Source organism: Schistocerca nitens, chromosome 2 (assembly GCF_023898315.1).
Source record: "Schistocerca nitens isolate TAMUIC-IGC-003100 chromosome 2, iqSchNite1.1, whole genome shotgun sequence".
NCBI classification, from domain to species: domain Eukaryota; kingdom Metazoa; phylum Arthropoda; class Insecta; order Orthoptera; family Acrididae; genus Schistocerca; species Schistocerca nitens.
The window spans coordinates 907,769,926-907,793,741 of record NC_064615.1 but is presented as its reverse complement, the minus strand read 5'-3'; the positions used below and the strand labels follow the sequence as shown (position 1 = coordinate 907,793,741).

General features: G+C 42.4%; 1 protein-coding gene across 1 annotated transcript in view; it reads left to right on the top strand.

Moving 5' to 3' along the window:
- Window positions 1-2,070: 2,070 nt before the first annotated feature.
- The window catches only part of LOC126237220 (uncharacterized), a 547,235-nt gene continuing 525,489 nt past the window's right edge, over window positions 2,071-23,816 (top strand). Inside the window, exon 1 of the mRNA XM_049947107.1 lies at window positions 2,071-2,207. Within this exon, the coding sequence (XP_049803064.1) occupies window positions 2,147-2,207 (61 nt within the window). The 5' untranslated portion in view covers window positions 2,071-2,146. The remainder of the gene's footprint in view (window positions 2,208-23,816) is intronic.

Genomic DNA, 23,816 nt, shown 5'->3' with positions numbered 1-23,816 from the left:
TTTCTATGTGTTCCTTCCACTTTAAGTTGTTCGTAATTGTAATACCTAGGTATTTAGCTGATTTTATGGTTTTTAGATTAGACTGATTTATCATGTTATCGAAGTTTAACGAATTCCTGTTAGCACTCATGTGGATGATCTCACACTTTTCGTTATTTAGGATCAACTGCCACTTTTCGCACCATTCAGTTATCTTTTCTAAATCGTTTTGCAATTTGTTTTGATCTTCTGATGACTTTTCATTAATTGATAAACGACAGCGTCATCTGCTAACAACCGAAGACGGCTGCGCAGATTGTCTTCCAAATCGTTTACATAGATGAGGAACAGCAAAGGGCCTATAACCCTACCTTGGGAACAGTCAGAAATCACTTCCGTTTTATTCGATGACTTTCCGTCAATTACTACGAACTGTGACCTCTATGACAGGAAATCACAAATACAATCACGTAACTGAGACGATATTCCATAAGCACGCAATTTCACTACAAGCCGCTTGTGTGGTACAGTGTCAAAAGCATTCCGAAAATCCAGAAATACGGAATCGATCTGAAATCCCTTTTCAATAGCACTCGACATTTCATGTAAGTAAAGAGCTAGTTGTGTTTCACAGGAACGATGTTTTCTAAACCCATGTTGACTGTGTGTCAACAGGAAGTTTTCTTCGAGGTAATTCATAATGTTTGAACACAACATATGTTCCAAAATCCTGCCGCATATCGACGTTAACGATATGGGCCTGTGATTTAGTGGATTACTTGTACCACCTTTCTTGAATATTGGTGTGACGTGTGCAACTTTCCAGTCTTTGGGTACGGATCTTTCGTCGAGCGAACGGTTGTATATGATTGTTAAGTATGGAGCTAATGCATCAGCATTCTCCGAAAGGAAACTAATTGGTATACAGTCTCGACCAGAAGACTTGCTTTTATTAAGTGATTTAAGTTGCTTCACTACTCCGAGGATATTTACTTCTACGTTACTTCGTGTTGGCAGCTGTTCTCGATTCGAATTCTGGCATATTTACTTCGTCTTCTTTTGTGAAGGCATTTCGGAAGGTTGTGTTTAGTAACTCTGCTTTGGCAGCACTGTCTTCGATAGTATCTCCATTGCTATCGCGCACAGAAGGCATTCATTGTATCTTGCCGCTAACATACTTAAAATACAACCAGAATCTCTTTGGATTTTCTGCCTCGTTTCGACACAAAGTTTCGTTGTGGAAACTGTTATAAGCATCTCGCACTAAAGTCCGCGCTAAATTTCGAGCTTCTGTAGAAGATCGCCAGGCCGGAGGATGAAGCGTTGGGGTCTGAGGAATGTTTTCGTGGCATTCACTGTGTCATCTCATCATTCTGGAAGGCAGATGCCTCGGGATCATATGCATGTAGTTTATTTCTCCTCAGCACGATGGCATCTATCACCAAGACAATGCAAAGGTCACACAGCTCGCAGTGTACGTGCGTGGTTTGGAGAGCACCAGGGTGAGTTTATCGTATTCACCTGGCTGTCAAACTCTCAGGATTTAAACCCAATCGAGAATCTGTGAGACCACCTCGGTCGGGCTGTTTGCTCCACCGATCCTCAAACCGAGGAACCCTGCACAACTGGTCACAGTAAGTCGACATGGCTCGACATCCCCATTGGGACCTTCCAGAACCTCGTTGACTCTAGTCCTGTGTCCTGATTATTCAGGCTTTTGACGAGTGGTCGCATTAAGGTGACTGATCAGTGTAGATGTATTAGGGTAGGCCTGATGGTACCCATTGGTCCATGTAACCCACACCATGTAGCGCCATTGGATGACTTTTCCGAACATGGCTTCCCTGTCGCAGTTTGTTCCTCAAGACGTCCTCTACAAACCCTCGAAACTTGTCGCCGTCGATTTGTTACGCGCCCTGTTCAAAGACAGCTACAGCCACAGGAGAACAGCGATGGGTACCGCCGACGACCTCCGCACTTGTCTGCAGGTTGGCACTCGCTTACTTCCAGGAGCTGCAACCTCGCCCAATGTGCAGGCGGCGGGGTCCGAGAGAGCGGAACCTGTTCTGGCTCCCCGTCCCACGCAACAGGTTGGCAGCTGCGCGGCCGTGGCCGGTCGCGGTCAGTGCAGCGCGGTCCGCCGAGCAGAGAGATTCCACACGCATCAATGTTGGCGCCGACGCTGCTGCTGCTGCTCCTCGCGCTGCTCACTGCAGCTGCCTCCGGAGGTCAGTTGCTGGCTCGTGAGAGCTACTGTACCCGTAGTTTTTTTTAAAACGTATTAATGCGAGTTCCTCCTAGTAATGTAGATTCCCAAAACGTCTGCTTGTAACAGCCGTCGGTAGCGTGCCAAGACTGTTACCACAACCACCTTCAGCTGAGGCCGCTTCTTCTATACTAGTGGCTTGTGACGTCATTGTAATGGTGTCAAACAAATCCTACGTCACAATTAGGAGGAGTCTTACGATTCGAATCAAGTTTCACGTAATTTTAAGCTATGCTGACGGACAGTTATACCGACAACTCAAAGCATTCAAATGTCATTAGAGTCCTTCACAAATTTCCTGTTTCGTTCGCGTGCAAACCGCGTTTATAATAAACTGACTGAATCAAGGGTGGAATGGTAAGGCTAAAACAACATACACACAAAAATCACCAGAAAAATTCAAAAATAAAAGTCCAGCAGAACGTTTATGAAATATATTTGCAGTTGCTAATGTGGACGAACATCAGTTGTGCAATGGAATGACGGAACAAAAATTTGTGCCGGACCGGGACTCGAACCCGGATTTCCCGCTTGTCGCCAGTGATCACCTTACAATTTTTTTATTTATCCTATTTTGTTCGTTATAGTTCGTTGAAATTGTTCGTGGCGGACGTCCCCTGACGCCCGTTGAAGTTCATTATTGATCCATTCACTCGGATCTTTTATTACAGAGGACAGCTAACCCTCTGACCGAACACGCTGAGCTACCATGCCGGCTCCCATTAGGACATCCGTGCACGCTTTACGGCTAGACTCAAACTTCCACACGTCGCCAACCTGCACTCGTACATTCATAATGTGTATTCTCGTACAGGGGAGACATTTTAATTGAACGTCCCGGTGCGGCACAAAACTTTCAGTGTCGTCATTCCATTACACGGCTCATGATCGTCCTTATTCGCAAATGCGAATACATTTCATGTACTTCATTGCAGCTGTAGTTCCCACAGTGCTTGTCCGAAGAACAATAGAAGTTCTGTACAACACCAGCGCTGCAATATCATATCAAAGAATATTATTGTGATGTATACTGAAAGAATTACGAAACTGTAATTGGATTATGTCTAGGGGAAAGTATTACAAGGGTGTAATTCCTCACAATTAGAGATGGAAAGCAGCGATCTGTATTTGCTGTGAAGTAACTTTTAATGGCCAAGACAGCATTAAATACTATTTATGTGTGATGACCTATTTCTGATCTTCAAAAATTTTGTTGTTGTTTACGTTCTGTTCCATCATGACTGTATCACACCTACCATGTCGACATTATAGTGGATAGTATGTAGCACATTCCACACAGGTTTGTCAGAAATAGAAACAGGTTTGTCAGAAACAAAAACAATAAAATTAAAGAGCACATCGTCTAACTACGTATGTCCACACACACAACATTCCACTGATGCTTGTTAGATGTTTAATTACGTGACAGTGCACATTCGTACATCTTTAAATTTACATAACGAGTTAAACACGTCACGGATGCACACTCTTAGAAGTACATAGTTCAGCTATTGAACTGAACTGTATTGAGCGGAACTGTATACTTCAAAGAATGTAGATCCATGATGTATTTCAAACTCGGCATATAAATGTAAATAAAATATGTGCGTAAATGTACACTGTTATGTAATTTAACGTCTAGCAAGCGTAAATGGAATGTTATGTGTGTGACCATCCCTAGTTACACAGTGTGCTTTTTAACTGTATTGCTTTTATTTGTGACAAACGTGTTTTTATTTTCAGCAAACCTCTGTGGATTGTGCTACATACTACCCACTATAATGTGGACACGACAGGTGTCATACAGTCATAATGGAACAGGACATATAACAACAGATTTGTTTGAAGATCAGGAAATGACAATCTCAACTGCTGAAAGCGGCCGTCAGTAATAACCAGTACTGAACGCGATCTCAGCCATTAATATTTTATTACAAGAGTTATCGATGCAGCTTTATCGATGTTTCAGTGCATTAATAGTCATTAAAACTTATTTTAAGCAATAGTAAGTATTTTTTAAGTAATTAAAACTTCTTTTCAGCAAAACGAGTAACCAGAATCGAGATACTTTGATCTGTCGCTTCGGCCGAAATATCTTGATTGCAAAAAGGCTCTTCTAATCAAGTGTGACAATAAAGATCAGGCTTTGCAGGATCAGTTTGTGGAAGCTATTCCCCGCAATTCCTATCTCGTCGCTGTGAAGAAGAAACCGTTCTGACTTCCAATACATGTTAGTAAAGCTCTAATTGAGAAACCAAATACGAAAACTTGAACCAGACGAAGACAGCCGATAAAGTAAAGGGATCGATAAGGAAAGGGACGGATAATTTCAAGCAGTTTTACGTAGTGGCCGAAAGCGTCCGTCATATCACATCAGGACGAACGTTTATTGTGTAGAATTTTAGGTTACAAGCAATCGATCTGGAATCGACAGAGTGGTCGCAACCAATCTTTTATTTGTGCAAAGAGCAGAGAGTTTAATAGAACTGTATCACACCCTCCGCTCCACGCCTTTGCATCATCCATATATCTCGACAGTGCTATGCCTTTTACGATTTCTGGATATACAGTGGCCTTCAAAAGCATTTTGTTGAAAGCATTAGCTACATAAAGATGTGTGTAATAGAAGAAACTGCCAACGGACAGTTGAAAAGTATGTAATTATACTCCATTTAGTATATAATTACATCTATTTTAAACAAATATATGTTACATTCAAACAAGAATAACAGTTCCTCGGGCTCAAAACTAATTTAAGGATAAGTATGTAAGATTAAAACAGAACTATTCTGGAATCTGAAGAACAAACCAGTAATTCGTTACAAACTCATTAGCTTTGATCACAGCTGCACATCTATTTGGCATTGAATACACAGACTTTTGTAATATGTCAAGTAGGAGTTGTGACTAATCATCCAAAAGTGCTTCAGCAAATTCGTCCTTGTCTGAGTAGTTTCTACCATGAACACGTCGGTCTAATGCATCCCAGAGATGTTCGAGTGGGTTTAAATCCGGGCTCTGGCTTGATCAATCCAAAAGTTTGGTTTTGTTGTCTGGAAAAGAATGACCGGAGGTGTGTTCTGAGTCACTATAATGCTGCAATATCGAATTACGCGGCATATTCTTTCTCCTATGTAGAACCATATTCTTTTCTAAAATATCATTGCACAGGAAACGATCCGTTGTGCCTTTTGTTTGGGCTAGAGAACTCAGCTCACGTCGAGAAAAACGTTCTCACATCATGACGCAGCCATAACCGTGCTTCAAGGACGGTACCTGACACTATTTGTTGTCCTTTTGTCGACGTATAAACTCCACACCGTCAGAAGAAAACTCATTAAATTTATCTTCAACACTCCATAAAACCTTGGACCAATCTGTAGCATTCCAAGTTTGTTGTTTGTTTGAAAACTCTATCCCGGCCTTCTCGTTTTTTTCAAATTTATGAGTGGTTTACGTGATTGTAGTCTAGCAGTTCAACCAGCAACTAGTAGGCGATGTTTTACATTGGAGACATGCGGGTTCAGTCGATGACACTGCTCCAGATCATCCCTAATTTGTCGAGCTCATTTTCTTGGATCGGCAGCCGACTGCTTACAAATCATTCTATCCTTTCTCCCTGTTGTTTTTTACGTACGCTCTGACCTTTTTTTATTGGCCACTAGTCCTTCCTGTTTTTGCCGACGACTCTGCAATAGTCTCTAGCAACGCTAGACTGCGAATTTCCCTTCTTCAAAGCGCGCAAAGCAGCTTGTCTCACACCAATAACGCGTTCTTTGTGTACCGGCAAGCTTCTAGTTGTCTCTAGAAATAAACAAACACGTTCTGAATGCCAAAGTAACAACAGTTAATTTATACTGTATGGTCCTGCCCACTCGTGTCTTATAGGGTATCTAAAGCATGCTGCTCTCTCGGATAGCTAAACAACAATTCAAGCAAATCACATTAGTGGTTTTTATTACAATGAAGTAGATTGACAGTACGTAACTTTCGTTTACAAGAACGTGTCGCAAGCGATTGGCTACAAGCAAACAGTCAGTGCCCTTCACTATATACAATGTCCATGCAAGTAATAGATATGGATCACAAGTAACAGTTCTTCTGATACTCTCTTCTAGTGTGGGTCTACTAGTGTCGGTCTTCTACTGTCCGGCCGAGGCTACCAGGAGAGGCGCTTATACATGTGCCAACATTACGGTAGGCGAACTACTCGCTGTTGAGAGGAATGTCGTCACACGTATTGCCAAATGCATCGAGGTTGACGGACATCATTTTGAGCATTTATTACATTAATGTGGTATTTACAGGTAATCACGCTGTAACAGCATGCGTTCTCAGAAATGATGAGTTCACATTGGAACAACCGAAATAAAATGCTCAAACGTACCTACGTTCTGTATTTTAATTTAATTTAATTTAATTTAAAAAACCTACCTGTTACCAACAGTTCGTCTAAAATAGTGAGCCATATGTTTGTGACTATTACAGCACAAAGCAAAAAAAGTGGTATAACTAAAACATTCATATTTCTTTACGTACTACACGAATATGTAACAAAAAATGGGGGTTCCTATTCATAAAAAACCCAGTTGATATCCGTTTGACCTATAGCATCGCCATCTAGCGGGCCCACCATAGCTCCATCTAGTTTCCCCCTTCGTGCTAGACGAGCTTAGTTCTTTGTAGCTTTTTAGTTTGTCGCTTATTTCGTGAGATATTTGACCCGGTCACGATCAGTGGACTACCCTGTATACTCTTCGGCTGGAGGCCGCTCCTGTCTTCACGCGGTCCTAGTCAGAGAACTATTGGCTGAAGTCGTCTCACAGCCTTGTCTGCTCTTGGGTTCTTCATCTTCGTGACGGCGCTTGTAGCTACGCCAGCACTAACACCGTACCACCAAAGTAAATAAAAAAGTACTTTTGAGCTAAAGGAATATATATTTACATTGTTACTGTATGACCTTGCTTGTGTACTAGATATATAACCACTCCTGATGGAGTGACACAGTTATGTGCCGTACTGTTGTGGCTGCATGCAAATAGTAGGCATACTGACAACGTAACATCGCAACTACAATGTACCGTACTTTTGACGGCTACTGTGCGAGGACGTGCTGAAAAGTAATATCTCCGAATTTTTTTTTGTGAAAACTCTTTGAGTTTCTAAATAAAACATAGTTATTAACATGTCTTCATATCTACATATTTATTTCTCAACATAGTCGCCCTGGAGAAGAACACCTTTCTCCCAACGAGAGACCAGTTTGTTGATACCGTCACTGTACAATGTTTCATGTTGTTGACGGATGCACAACCTCACCTCTTATTACACTGCTTCACCACTGTCAGAGTAAACTCCTCGAAAGTGTTCTTCAGGTGTCGGAAACAGACGGAAATCGGATGGCACCATGTCGGATCCGTCTCAAGGATGATCGATGACAGTAATCTCAAGACGTCGGACTATTGCAGGTTACGCAGCGCTCGTGTGGAGTCTGGCATCGCCATGCTGAAGGAGAGGGTGCTCTATGTGTGGATGAATTCCTCAGGTTCGAAACTCTATTACAGAACGCTGTTTCTCACGCATCAATATACACTGAAGAGCCAAAAAAACTGGTACACCTGCCTAATATCGTGTAGGGCGCCTGCGAACACGTAGAAGTGTCGCAACACGACGTGGCATGGACTCGACTAATGTCTGAAGTAGCGCAGGAGGGAACTGACACCATGAATCCTGCAGGGCTGTCCATAAATCCGCAAGAGTACGAGAGGGTGGAGATCTCTTTTGAACAGTACGTTGCAAGGCACCCCAGATATGCTCAATAATGTTCATTTCTGGGGAGTCTGATGGCCATCGGAAGTGTTTAAACTTAGAAGAGTGTTCCTGTAGCCTCTCTGTAGCAATTCTGGACGTGTGAGCTGTCGCATTGTCCAGCTGGAATTGCCCAAGTCCGCTGGAATGCACAATGGATGTGAATTGATGCAGGTGATCAGACAGGACACTTAAATACGTGTCACCTGTCAGAGTCGTATCTAGACGTATCAGGGGTCCCGTATCACTCCAAATGCACACGCTCCACACCATTACAGAGCCTCCACCAGCTTGAACAGTTCCCTGCTGACATGCAGGGTCCATGGATTTATGAGGTTGTCTCCATACCCATACACGTCCATCCGCTCGATACAATTTGAAACGAGACTCGTCCGACCAGGCAACATGTTATAGTCATCAACAGTGGAACGTCGGTGTTGGCGGGCCCAGGCGAGTCGTAAAGCTTTGTGTCGTGCAGTCATCAAGGCTACACGAGTGAGCCTTCAGCTCCGGAAGCCAGTATCGATGATGTTTCGTCGAATGGTTCGCACGCTGGTACTTGTTGATGGCCGAGCATTGAAATCTGCAGCAATTTGCGAAAGCTTTGCACTTCTCTCACGTTGGACGATTCTCTTCAGTCGTCGCTGGTCCCGTTCTTGCAGGATCTTTTTCAGGCCGTGGCGATGTCGGAGATTTGATTTTTTACCGGATTCCTGATATTCACAGTACACTTGCAAAATGGTCGTACGGAAAAATCCCCACTTCATCGCTACCTCGCAGATGCTGTTTCCCATCGCTCGTGCGCCGGCTATTAATACCACGTTCAAAACTCGCTTAAATCCTGATAAACTGCCATTGAAGCACCAGTAAGCGATCTAACAACTGTACCAGATACTTATTGTCTTACATAGTCATTGCTGACCGCAACGCCGTATTATACCTGTTTACATATCTCTGTATTTGAATAGGCATGCTTATACCAGTTTCTTCGGCGCTTCAGTGTAGATAAGTTATACATCGGCATCTTACACGCTACATTTCGGAGCCCTCTAGCAGCAGGGGGCTGTAAATATGTAGACACGACGAACAAAGATGGAGAATGTTAACAACATTTGTTTTATTCAGTAACTTTCAAGACATTTCACAAGAAAAATTTCGGAGGTATTAGTTTTCAGCACATCCTCGCACTTCTCACAATGAAGTTTACAAAGCAGTAGTTTTCTCGTCTATAATTCAGTTATCAGTTCGACGTGTGCGCCATTTCTTTGTATCCTACGACATTTTGATTGTGTCTCATTACGTAAAAAATGTCGTAAAAAATCCTTACGAAAGACGACTCCCAAGCGATATCGTCTTCTGCTATTTAAAACCACCCGTTTTCAGAGAACGACCTCAGCGTATTTCTCATCAAACCTGTTTCTCTTTCCGGTAACTTCTTGTGTCTCTTACTCTGTATAACATTTCTTCACTTTGTTCTCCAAATGTATGACACATTAAATTTTTAAAGATACTTCTGTATCATTTCAAATGCCTGAAGGTTCTGTTCCCGCGTTTCACTTCCATCTGAGACCAAACCAGCAATGTCAGAAATATTATTATCATATCCTTGTAGCAAGTTGTCTGAGTTGTTCCTAACGCCGAGCCGATCTTCTTTCGCTAACATCAGTTTAATCTTCCTGTCTTCTTGTTTCACTTGTGTTAAGTAACTTGAAGAATCCTTTTGCTCTATGTTACGCAGTCCTTGGCTGTCCTACCTGCTACGTACACTGTCCAGACACATTAATCTGACCACCTGTCAAAAGCCTGATAGACACATTTTTCAGCGTGAGATGTACAGTCAGTGAGGTTCTGGAAGGTACCGACTGGAATATGGAGTCACGCCGACTGTCACTGCCGTGGCCAGTTGCGCTATGTTTTTCGGTTGAGGATCCACGACACGAACAGCCCATTCTAGGTGGCCCAGAGATTCTCGATTGCGTGTAAATCTGGGGATTTTTGTGGCCAGGGGAGTACGGTAAACTCTGGCGCTCTTCGACCCACGCACGTACACTGCAAGCCGTGTGACACGTTGCATTGTCCTGCTGGTAGGTGCCACCGTGCCGAGGCAAAACAAACTGCATGTATGGTTGGATATGGTTCCCAAGGATAGATGCATATTTTTATTGATCCACAGTGCCTTCCACGATAACTAGATCACCCCGGGGAATGTCACGGAAACATTCCCCAGCCCATTACTGTTCTACTGTTGCAGGGTGTTTGCTTTCAGTTTCACGCCATAGCCACCTGTCCGAGGGAGCATAAAGCTTTATTTATCTGAAACGGCCATTGTCACCACTCAATGGACGTATAGTTGAGATAATGGTGTGTAAATTCAGCCTTCGTCGCCAATAAACTGCAGTTACCATTGGTGCATGAACAAGGCGGTCGTAGAGGAGACACTGTTGGTAGCCCTTTGGTTCAGCTGCTCAAGAGTTGCAGGTCTATTTTCCCATACACATCTCCGTAACCGTCGTTCACACCTGTCATCTATGGCCAGTGGTGCACCGCAGTTGCTGTGCACAGTTTACTTTAACCACGGCAGCAAGCGAGCAGCTTACGAACTTCGACGTTTCGGAAAAGCTTCCATTCTTGGCTCGAAAGCCAATGATCATGTCCTTCTGCAAGTCAGATAAACAGTTCCGTTTCGGCATTACGACAACGACTGCACTGTTTTCCGCGTCCCCCGACACATTTTATATATCCTCCACTAACCTGCCATATGTGCGTGGTTATTGGATGTTGACTTCGTACATGACTTCGTGCATAAGCGGTGGTCACATTAACGTGACCGTGTATATACTCCACAGTCTAGTGTATGGTGAGCGTAGGAGGGTACTTTGCATCAGTTATCAGTACTATTCCGTTGGCGTACTGTTGCTGTTGTTGTGGTCTTCAGACCAGAGACTGGTTTGATGCAGCTCTCCATGCTACTCTATCCTGTGCAAGCTTCTTCATCTCCAAGTACCTACTGCAACCTACGTCCTGCTGAATCTGCGTAGTGTATTCATCTCTTGGTCTCATTCGATGATTTTTGCCCTCCACGATGCCCTCCAATACTCAATTGGTGATCCCTTGATGCCTCAGAACACGTCCTACCAACCCATCCCTTCTTCTAGTCAAGTTGTGCCACAAGTTTCTCTTCTCCCCAATTCTGTTCAATACCTCCTCATTACTTATGTGATCTACCCATCTGATCTTCAGCATTCTTCTGTAGCACCACATTTCGAAAGCTTCTATTCTCTCCTTGTCCAAACTAGTTATTGTCCGTATTTCACTTCCATACATGGCTACACTGCATACAAATACTTTCAGAAAAGGCTTCCTGACACTTAAATTTACACTCGATGTTAACAAATTTCTCTTCTTCAGAAACGCTTTCCTTGCCATTGCCAGTCTACATTTTATATCCGCTCTTCTTCGATCATTATCAATTATTTTGCTCCCCAAATAGCAAAACGGATCTACTACTTTAAGTGTCCCATTTCCTAATCTAATTCCCGACTTAATTCAACTACATTCCATCATCCTCGTTTTGCTTTTGTTGATGTTCGTCTTCTATCCTCCTTTCAAGACCCTGTCCATTCCGTTCAACTGCTCTTCCAAGCAAGTCCTTTGCTGTCCTTCACAGAATTACAATGTCATCAGCAAATCTCAAAGTTTTTATTTCTTCTCCATGGATTTTAATGCCTACTCCAAATTTTTCTTTTCTTTCCTTTACTGCTTGCTCAATATACGGACTGAATAACATCGGGGATAGGGTACAATCCTGTCTCACTCCCTTCCCAACCACTGCTTCCCTGTCATGCCCCTCGATTCTTATAACTGCCATCTGGTTTCTGTACAAATTGTAAATAGCCTTTCGCTCCCTGTATTTTACACCTGCCACCTTCAGAATTTGAAAGAGAGTATTCCAGTCATCATTGTCAATAGCTTTCTCTAAGTCTACAAATGCTAGAAACGTAGGTTTGCCTTTCCTTAATCTTTCTTCTAAGATAAGTCGTAGGGGCAGTGTTGTCTCAGGTGTCCCAATAGTTCTACGGAATCCAAACTGATCCTCCCCGAGGTCGTCTTCTACCAGTTTTTCCATTCGTCTGTGAAGAATTCGTGTTAGTATTTTGGAGCCGTGGCTTATTAAACTGAGAGTTCGGTAATTTTGACATCTTTCAACACCTGCTTTCTTTGGGATTGGAATTATTATATTCTTCTTTAAGTCTTGGCGTACTGTATGAAGGAAAAATGGCTGCTTTCATATTTTGGTGCACTAACTGACCACTGCGTCTTATTCTCACGATCCTTACTTGGAATATGGTTACAACATGGCACACACGAATTCGTACTAAAACGCGAAAGAAAATACTTTCTGATTCTGTGTCCCATGAGACCATTACGTCTGAAGCTCCTGACTTCTCCATAATATCAAAATGAACTTTTTCAGATAAAGTCTGTGACGCTAGTCTTTGTCCAGGGTATTGGCCTGGCTGCAGACAGAGTACAGCCTTTTTTAGATGCAGCACTAGGAGAGTGAGGGTACTTTTTCAATACCCGGAGAAAAAAACGGGGAGATTTATGCTCTATAATTTAAAAACTCTTGTGTGACACAGACACTGAAAGACTGATCAGACAATTGTCCCGCTTTAATTCACCCAAGCTCTCCTCATACACTCTTTTGTCGCGCCAAAATATGCAGCAGAAATAGTTAAATGTGTTAGCATATTAGCCAACTCTTGAACTACGTGTAATTCCTAAAATCACGTGTGGTAACCAATGCAGACTCCTCGTGAGCAAAGTTTACGTCGTCTGTTCACAGATGCTGCTGCGAATGAAGTAAACAAATTCTACTTCCCAATATAAACTGAAATACATTTTTACATACTTGGCGTGTGAAGGGACGTATTACCTACAATAATTTATATTGCTACTCAGTGTCGTAGAGATACTTACTGCAAAAATACAATGGATTTCTCTAAATAGAACGCCAACAATCGAGTTTTCTGGAAGATTACGTGTACCTCGAGGTACAACGTGTCGTCTGTTTTGACAAAAAAAAGGAGCACGTACAAGGTGACAGATAATGTACAGTATCTCGGGAATAGCTTGCAATACTCGTCAATTTCCTGCAAGGTTTATACAGTAAAGATACAGTTCTCGTACTCTCTCAGGCTTCGTTCGCAGTGGGACCAACAGTTACCAGACGCCGTCAACTCAGGTCGCCAGGTAAATCGGTCGAAAGGTTGGTCACAGTGCGTCCGAACTCCTTCGTCACTTTCTGTCGAGATTAAAAAGACTGGGTTGTGTTAGGCTAGATCTGTTCTGTCAAGGAGGCTAGATATTAACCTCCGTGGAAGGACGGATGCCTCTGCGCTTGGAGGCTGTTTAAAAAGCACCGAATACATGTGAATGAGCGGCATCTGTCTCAGAAAGAACCCGGCTAGTACTGTGCCCTCTTTCGACAGTTACTGTATTAACCAGACACGTTTTACGGACACGTGAATGAAGAGAGAAACTTTAATGTTACGTACTCGAAATGATTCTCAGTGACATTGATAAGCAAGATTAGTAGTGGTAGTTGTAGTAGTGGTAGTGTTATTCATCTGTAGAGCTCTTTTACAAGGGTGTTGAACATGTTATGTATTACAATTTAAGAACAACAAAAATAAAGGAATTCACATATACAGGCGTTTACAAACTTACAGGTCTAGTATGAGAAGGATGGAACATGCAGTCGGCCGTGGCCTTATAGTACGAATCATCCCGGCATTTACCTGAAATGATTTAGGGAAAGCACGGAAAACCTAAATCAGAATGCATGTATGAAGACAGGGGCCTATTTAAAACAGTGATACCTCATTTGACTTAACACTAGTGTTCAATACCTTTTACATGTTAATTATTTAGCAGTGAAAAAGTCAAAAGCGGAACTGTTCATTCATTCCTCACTCCGAGTCACTGCAAACACTACACACGTTGTTTTATAACACTAAACACACTACACATACTATCAACTAATGTCAGGACCATTTTGTGCACCACAACTTCCCATATTCCAGCTTGAAAAATTGAGTCAGCATCCCTCTATAAGAAGTAACATGTTGAACTCAGAAAGAGGATAAGTTACTGGACTTACACATTGCATAGCTTTGGGTTTAAGTTTTTCCAAAAAAGGAAAGAAAAAATATACTGTGAAAGTGTTATGTGTAATGACAAATGTTTTATTATCTTTTTTATTACTTGTGTTATATTCTTTTGCCAAACCCTCACTTTCTGGTACCTAAGTAATCTTTCAGTGTATAGAATGTTTCAGTTAACAGGTACTTTTTAGCTGTCTTTTTAAATAAGTTTGCTTCAGCCAGTTAACAGGCACCTTTTTAAATAAGTTTGTTTCAGCCATTTCTGTAATCTCCTTTGGTAATTTATTGCACAGTTTTATTCCTTGGTAGAAAGTACTGTTTGGAGCCCTATGTTTAGTCTTTCTTGATAATTGTAACTGGTAAGTTGAGTCTAGATCTTGTTCCATTGTCATGGAGAGTTGATTGTGCAGTAATTATCGATGTTATTTCTGACGTGTATTCGCATGGTGCAATCAAAACAGCCAGTGTTCGTACAGACTCTTAGAATGAGCTCGACTACTGTTTTTGGTTATTATTCTTACGGCTATTTTCTGAAGTTTGAAAATTGTGTTCTCATTTTGTGCGTTATTCCCGAGAAAATAATGCCATATCTAAGGACTGAGTGTTCATAAGTACAATATGTGACTAAAAGACATTATCTGTTACTCATTGATGACAGGGATCTAAGGGCATAATATGGTGATGACATTCTGTTTGCAAACATCTTTGGGTGTTCAAACCACTTCAACTGAAAATCATTATTCATTCCTAGAAATTTTGCATTTGTTACACAGCCTATAGCTGTGCCCTCTACATTCCATGTAACAGCGTCATTTTCCCTCTTCGGTCTGAAATTCATCTTGAAGGCTTCATTTACTTTCTCAGGTAGTAGTCCTCCGATTTTCTCAGTGAATGTAGTATTACTGTAACCAGCAAAGAGAATTTTTTCCCAATGACTAACACTACTGGAAAAATTATTGGTGTATATCAGGAATATTAACGTATTTTAATATTGCAAATACTCTGCACAAATTCAAATAAATTCAGCATAACAGACATATGTCAACTGACCTTCAGGAGTGTCATTCAGTATACATGTGAAAGACAAATATATATTTTAGAACAAGATACTCCGGGCTCCCAAATAGATGAAAAGTGGAAAAACATGCACCACATTTGCAAACCACCTGATATTACAGAATCAACAACCTACTGGCACAAAGATACCGGTAAGCAGTAGTAACACTTTGCATACAGCTAATGTCCACTTACAACAACCCAAAAATCCAAAAAGATCCACTACAGTAACTTTAAGGACAAGATATGCTACCCCTCTGACTTGCACAAATTATTTTTGAGGTTATAAATTACGCCTAAAATTTGGGATTAAAAGTTTGTCTACTTGTAGTTTCCAATTAAGCTGCTGTTTCAGTCCAGAGATTACTGGAAATTTCCTTATTATGATATTTTTCATCCTCAGGATACCACGAACACCTTCCTTGGACTAAAATTATCAGTTACTTACAGTCCATATTTCGCTTATATAAACATCGACCGATTCAACCGAAGAAAGCAAACTGATTTGAATTTCACCGAATCTCGTCCGAAGTCTTTATGTTCGGGCGATAAGATCGGCCGCATTGTGACCGAGCACGTAATGGCGTAATGACTTGACATTTCTCTCAGTCTTGATCCCTCCTTTTTTCTATAGACTTGGCCGGCTCATCAGAGTCCCTTTATATTGGCTTCCGTAATATCTGACCTAATATATACATCTATGAGCTCTCTGTTCTTCCTCCTCCGCCATTCTCCTTCTTTACAAAACCTGGTACAAATAACTTCCGCAGCGTTTTATTTCCAACAGTCCACATCTTTCTCTTCGTAGGCTTATCTGTTCTTCATATTTTTGCCCCATATAGTAACAGCGGTCTGATTATAATTTTATGCGCTGAAGAGACAAACAAACTGGTACACCTGCCTAATACTATGCAGGAACCCAGCGAGAAGGGCGGAAGTGCCGCAACACGACGTGGCATAGACTAAAATAATGTCTGAAGTAGTGCTGGAAGGAATTGACACCATGAATCTTACAGGGCTGTCCACAAATCCGTAGGAGACCGAGAGGTGGAGATCTTTTCTGAACAGCACGTAGCTAGACATCTCAGATATGCTTAGTAATGTTCATGTCTGGGGAGTTTGGTGGGCAGCAGAAGTGTTGAAACTCAGAAGAGTGTTTGTGGAACCACTTGTAGCAAGTTGGACGTGTGGGTTGTCGCGCTGTCCTGCTGGAATTGCCCAAGTCCGTCGGAATGCACAATTGTCATGAACAGATGCAGGTGATCAGACAGAATGCTTACGCACGTGTCACCTGTCAGAGTCGTATCTAGACATATCAGGGGTCCCATACCACTCCAACTGCACACGCTCCACACCATTACAGAGCCTCCACCAGCTTGAACAGTTCCTACTGGCAAGCAGGGTCCATGAATTCATGGGGTTGTCTCCATACCCGTACACGTCCATCTGCTCGATACAATTTGATACGAGACTTGTCCAACCAGGCAACATGTTTCCCGTCATCAAGAGTCCAACGTCGCTGTTGATGGGCCCAGGCGAGGCGTAAAGCTTTGTGTCATGCAGTCATCGAGGGTACGCCAGTGGGCCTTCTGCTTCGAAAGCCCATATCGATGATGTTTCATTGAATGATTCACACGCTGACATTTGTTGGTGGCCCAGCATTGAAATCTGCAGCAATTTGCGAAAGGGTTGCACTTCTGTCACGTTGAACGATTCTCTTAATTTGTCGTTGGTCCCGTTCTTGCGGGATCACAGTGATGTCGGAGATTTGATGTTTTGCGGGATTCCTGACACTCACGGTACACTCGTGAAATGGTCATACGGGAAAATCCCCACTTCATCGCTACGTCGGACATCCTGTGTGCCAGACACTTGTTGTCTTATGTAGACGTTGCCGACCGCACTGTGTTATTGTGCCTGTTTACATATCTCTGTATTTGAAAACGCATGCCTATGCCAGTTTCTTTGGCGCTTCAGTGTATATATCCTTATTTTGGTTCCTCCTGAAAAAAATTTGGATAAAAATACTTTGTTGAGTGTATATTACACTCTGGATGCCGCTTTGATCCTTGCTTCTGTTTCCTTTTCTCATAATTTCTGCTTTTTACTGCCAACAGATATTTAAACACAAGTGCTACTCCAAAAATGTGGATATCGGTCTATAAGGTTTCCCACCTTCTTGTCTTGTAGTCTTGTGATTTCCTTCTGTCTTTATGAATTTTGCTGTCTCGTCTTTTGCCTCTAATGCAACTTTGTTTGCTTTTCTAAGTAGCATTCTTGCCAGTATTTTCAGATCTATATTTTCAGCGATTAATGCTACGTCATCTGCAAAGGCCAGTATCTACATTCATTTTTATTCCAATGCTAATTCCCTCTTTTGCATCGCCTAAAGATTCCAGTGCTTTCTGTATTATTATATTGAACTAGCGTCGTGATATTTCATCTCCTTGACCGGCGTCTGCTTTTATGTTAAAATCTGTGGAACGTTCTCCATCAGTTTCATTTTGCCTTCGAGTGTAGCTTTTACAAGATTTTTAGTCTTCTTTGATGCTAGGAACTTCCGCATTTTTCCGATGACTTTTCTCTGTTTGTGTTATCGTCGGCTGAAATCAACAAACAGGACTACCGCTGTTTCGTTCCACTCCCAGTATTCTGATATGGTTTCTTTCAGGGCAAATACCTGCCCAGAGTTTGAACGATTCTTCAGAAATCCTGCTTGTTTGTTATCTATTACCTCTTTAATATGATTCAAATATTGCCTGGAAAATCTTGCAGAACACTTTGTTGGCCGTGCTAACTAGTGAGATGCCTCTATAATTTTTGCATTCTTGTTAATCTCCCTCTTTATGGACTGCTGTTATGATCGCTTCTTTACATTCAGCTAACAATATATAATGCACACGAAATGTCATGGAGCATTAAATATTCTGTTACCATCTGCAGAAACGAACCACAAGACAGTTTGTATAATTCATACCTTTCGTGAAGGAAGGAAGGAAGTATTCTGGTTATGTGGGCGTCTTTTAATACAGCATTGCAGTCTTGTGCTGCTCTCATAAGGCGCCGTGACAGACATCCGCTTAACTTTTATAACCAGAAATAAGAAAATAATCCTTAATCAGGTACCGTACAACAGACAGAAACTCTTAGACCAAGCACAGCACGGAGAACGCTACAGTTCTATTGTGTGCTCAGTGAGTGGAGCTGTGAATCGAGGTGGTGCAGAGTCCACTGGTTGGCCCCTGTTCGATCTCTGTCGCGTGGAACACAGAGCAACATGCTTTCGTAGAGTTACGAACTCTGCAACGCAGTTGGCTTCGACGCGCGTTAGACCATCTTGGTACGTTGCCAGCTTGTTGAGAATTAGTTCTACCGGATTAAAGATAAATTTTTCAGATCTCAGCTGCATAGGGGCTTTGCGTTAAATGCAACGGCGGAATATGAAAGTTCGTGCCGGACCAGGACTCGAACTCGGCTGTTCCGCTTATCTAGAATGGTTGCCTTAACCCCCTCGGCCATACAAGCACACCCGGGCAGCCCAAATTTCCAATGTAGTGTCCTCCGTGCACTATACCCCGTTTGCTCGCATCTATTCAGCTGGGTCCCGTAAAGCTTCGGAAGAATGAGTGCATCTGTGCCTATATGTACATATTTATTTGCGTGGTGTCCGAAAGAACAGAAACCACACATATAAATAGTTCCACCGACCAACAAGAGCGAGATTTTAGGAATTTTCTCTCATTCATGTAATCTAATTCTTGATCCTCAGCACACTAAACAAAAACAACCCAAAAGACGTAGCTTGCAAAACATTTGTACAGTTTTTATCATGAAGAAAGGAAGGAAGGAATGTTAGGATTTAACGTCCCGACGACAACGATATCGTTAGAGACGGAGTACGAGCTCGAATTGATTCAATGACTGAGTAGGAAATAGATCGTGCCCTTTCGAAGGAAGCATCCCGGCATTTTCCTGAGGCGATTTACAAAAATCACACAAAATCTTAAATCTGAATGGTCGGGCGCGGATTTGAACAATCATCCTCCCTTATGCGGATCCAGTATGCTGATCACTACGCCACGTAGCTCGTTAACTTTTATTGCGCCAGCGAATATTAAAAGAAATGGAAGATAATATCCTGCAATATAACGTGATAAGGTGGTGAGTGTTTTAATGTCATCGTAGTTGAATAATCAGTTTGTAAAGTTTCTTTCCTGCATTTCCGTTTTAGAAGTATTTCTCAGTGGTATTTTTTGCTGCTTATTGTTACTAACATCCAATATGCTTTCCTCTGTTGTTCTATTTTTTTCTGTTTTATATTTTGTAGTATCATTGTCAACCTAAAATTACTGATATGTGGATCAAAACTATCTTTTGTGATAGTTTTCTAGATTTATTTCCAAACTAGATGGTCATTTAGTTCAATACATGCCGAGTTTGATCAGTTGAAATCATGCGTTTAGGTCATTAAATCAAAAAACGTTTTACGAACATTCATATTAATAACAGAATTACGCTGTTTGTATACAGGCTGAGACAGTTAAAGACAGACCGCCTCAAGTACATTCAGAGAGAGTTTGATCAGTTGAAATCATGCGTTTAGGTCATTAAATCAAAAAAACGTTTTACGAACATTCATATTAATAACAGAATTACGCTGTTTGTATACAGGCTGAGGCAGTTAAAGACAGACCGCCTCAAGTACATTCAGAGAGAGTAAATTTATAGACGAGCGTTTTTCGCTGTGTTACAGCCAACAATGTGGTCAATTTTCTAATGCACACAAGAAATTTTCAACAGTTATGCCTGCCGAATTACGACATTATTAATTGAACTACTTACTCTATGGCGTTAGAAAGACTCTTCGAAAAGGACTTCAACGACGTAGCACTTGGATCTTGACCAAGTAGGAACAAGATAACAGCGCCGCAAATTACTGCCCCACTGTCAGGAGATAAATGTCTTACAAACGTTTCCTCTTCTGTAGCAAATAAAATCAAACAAGTAAACTTTTTTATGCCTCATTTAGTTCAAAATTTGGATTTTAGCGAAAAGTTTTTGGTCAGGGTTTAGCTGTCTCAAAAATTTCCACCAACATCGGAGCTAAATTTTTGTCTGTGACAGTTCATTCCTAAATGTTCTGGTTTCAAAATATGCGGGAACTGCTGTTCACGAGCAAAGTTTGGCCTTTTATGGTCGTGGTAAATAGGAGTACTTAGTACAGGATTTTTTGATGCTTCAGCTTCAGTTGTCAGGCTTTGTTGATTCAGTTTCAGGAAGGAGAGCTCCAGTTTCTAAGTGGTGGTTTTCACTGGACATTACTTGACCATAGCTCGTCATGTTGCTTGCTGTGCGATGCAATTCCGTCGGTTGTCAAAGTATACGCGCTTCCTTTTATATTTAACAGATTATATCCTAACGGGACGTGTTTGTGTATCTCGTTGACAGATCTGTTCTCCAAATTTTTCTATTTCATCTGCACTTCTTGACCTGAAAGAATTACTATTAAAGCGACAGGTTGTGCGAAGCTGACCGTCTTTTCACTTCCATAATTAATGCTTCAGGATTGGCCTCTGCTTCTGAACTGTTTTCAGAGGTGTGTGATGTGCCGGCATTTGTTCGTGGCGCGCTAGATCTCCGAGTTGAGCCGGCCGCGGTGGTCTCGCGGTTCTAGGCGCGCAGTCCGGAACCGTGCGACTGCTACGGTCGCAGGTTCGAATCCTGCCTCGGGCATGGATGTGTGTGATGTCCTTAGGTTAGGTAGGTTTAAGTAGTTCTAAGTTCTAGGGGACTGATAACCACAGCAGTTGAGTCCCATAGTGCTCCGAGCCATTTGAACCATTTTTTTCTCCGAGGTGAAATGGGGCAGTGCGTACAGAACACTGCCAACACGCGTTTTTGCTGAGCGCAGGCGCCACATGTAGCATCGCGAGATAAATGTAGTCGGTCGCGTTTTTTCCTCCGCCACGACCAACTAGTGACAAGCGAGCTCTGTCCAGTGAACTATACTTTTTCGGGACGGCAAAATAACGCGCAGCGGAACACCGCAGTGCGTGACTAGTATAAGAGTATCTCTCTGAAAAGCTCATATAGCTGTTAGTGTCGCTTGACGTAGTTTTAGTTTTCCTTAAGTCTAGTTCTTGGGTTGACTGACAGGATATGCCATGACGCTCGTGACCACAACACTACGTCACGGCCTGTACCAGCTTTCTATCAAAGTTAGCTACCGGCGTACAGCGAGTTTCAGAAAAGGTTACTGTATCAGATGGTCGACGACGAGCGATGGAAGTCGGGGCTGAACTATTACAGCCGTTATTGCCTCAAGAAAAAGGTTAGCCGCGAATAGAGCTGCGACTGGAGGTAGATTTTCAGGCTGAGCGATCTTAAACACGCGTTGGATCTTGCTATACAAAATCAGATGTCAAAGGGCATTGTCAATCGTCAGGTCGAGGTATTTACAATAGGACGTATCTCTGCTGCACAAAATTCGGAACGTAATCGACCACAGATGCGAAAGAAGAACCATCACCTTCAATAATTCAGAAAAAAAGCACGGAAAACGATCAGAAATGAGAAAATCTGTCCCAAGTGTAAATGGATGAATAATGCCAGTCACTGACCGCCACGATCGTTTTTCTGAAGAAACAATCTACTAACTTGCTATAGGAAGGTAGCTTGTATGATATAAGAAGAATTAATATCGCCTTGCGGCAACAACATTTGACAACCAATCGTCTCAAATGGTGCAGTTTCGAAGTTTGACACCAAGATAACGCCTTCTTTCGCGAAAATAAGCCGGAAGGGCGCATAAACGAAAAAACTTTACGACATAAAGTATCAGACCACGGGTATCCGGACTCACTGCATAATACGGAATTGACCACCAGATGTCACGAGAGGCGGACCCGCCAATATAAAAGGAGGCGCAGAATATTGTGCTGTCAGTAGAGAAGCAGTGACAGCAGAAAGCACCGTTCAGGAGAGCTCGGTGACTTCGAACCTGGTCAAATCATTGAGGTGTCATCTGCGTAACAAATACATTAGGGCATTTCAACTCTTCTAAAGCCGTCCATGTGGACTGTTGGTGACCTGACTGTGAAGTGGAAACGCGAAGGAACAATCGCAGCTAAACCATGACCAGGCAGACCCCACGCACTGACAGTAGGATGCCTTCGAGCAGGGTGTTTGTAAAAATCAAATGAAATCAGCGGGTTCCATAATAGCTACGAGCTGTCCATATAGCACAATGTCTGTGAGTACCTTTGAAAGTGCCCCCAGCATAGTTCAAGCCGTCGTTGGAGAGAAGGATAGACACACACGTTATTAATATCTATTAATATGTATTAATAGGTGTCCGGATACTTCTGACAGATACGCCATGTACCCCACTCTACCCGGAAAGTACTCTCGGAATTACAACAGTATATTTCTCAGTGATGCACAACGCCCCTATTGTAACGTCTGCCATTGGATATTTTTTTAGTATCTCCGCAATGCTTTCACACCGGCTAAACGATCCCGCGACGAAACACACTCATCTTCTTTGGATCTCTTCTGCTAATGCAAAGTGCTAACGGTGCTAGACTAACCTGTAATAGTGCTCAAGAATTAGTACGACAAGTGTTTTGTAGTCACTTCTTTCGTAGATTAATTACTTTTTAAAATTCTTTGAATCTCAGCCTGGCATCTGCTTTTCCTGCAATCTGTTTTATTTGGTCGGCCTGGATAGTTGTTTCTATGTATTGTATAGCAATTACTGTTTCCAGTCATTTGTCACCAGCAATGTAATCATACAGTAGCGGATTTATTCATCTATTTATGCGCAATGTGTTACATTTATTTACGTTAAGGGTCAATTCCGAGCCCCTGCATCATTCAGGATTACATTGTTTCCCGTCTGTCTGTCGTGCCTGTGCTCTTTTGCAATGTTTTGTGGTTCCTAGCTGGATCAGGAGAGGGTGGTATGATACGTAGGTGGCCGGTTTCCACTCACTACAATACAAAATGCACATGTGGTTAAAATATACTTTATTACAGGAACTAATTTAGCATTTCATTTCAATTATGTCCAGTCTGAAGTTATGTGGTTAACTGCAATCAAATTCTATCTATCTATCTATTGCTTGCGCCTTGTCCCGCGGTTACGCAGGGTCGGCCATGGTTAATCGGATTTGGTATGTTAATGGTAAGGGGTGGCCGGATGCCCTTCCTGCCGCCATCCTGCACCCTCCAGGACGCAATTAGTGGACCCCAACTGCCTGCGTCTAGTGTAAATCCTGAAATAGTGCGAACGTGTTGTCAACTGTCTGTGACGCGTGTAACTGAGGCGGAACGTGGGGACCAGCCCGGTATTCACCTAGCGGAATGTGGAAAACCGCCTAAAAACCACATCCAGGCTGGCCGGCACACCGGCCCTCGTCGTTAATCCGCCGGGTGGATTCGATCCGGGACCGGCGCCCCTACCCGAACCCAGGAAGCAGCGCGTTAGCGCTCTCGGCTACCCTGGCAGATGGTTAACTTCACTCAAATAACATGTACTA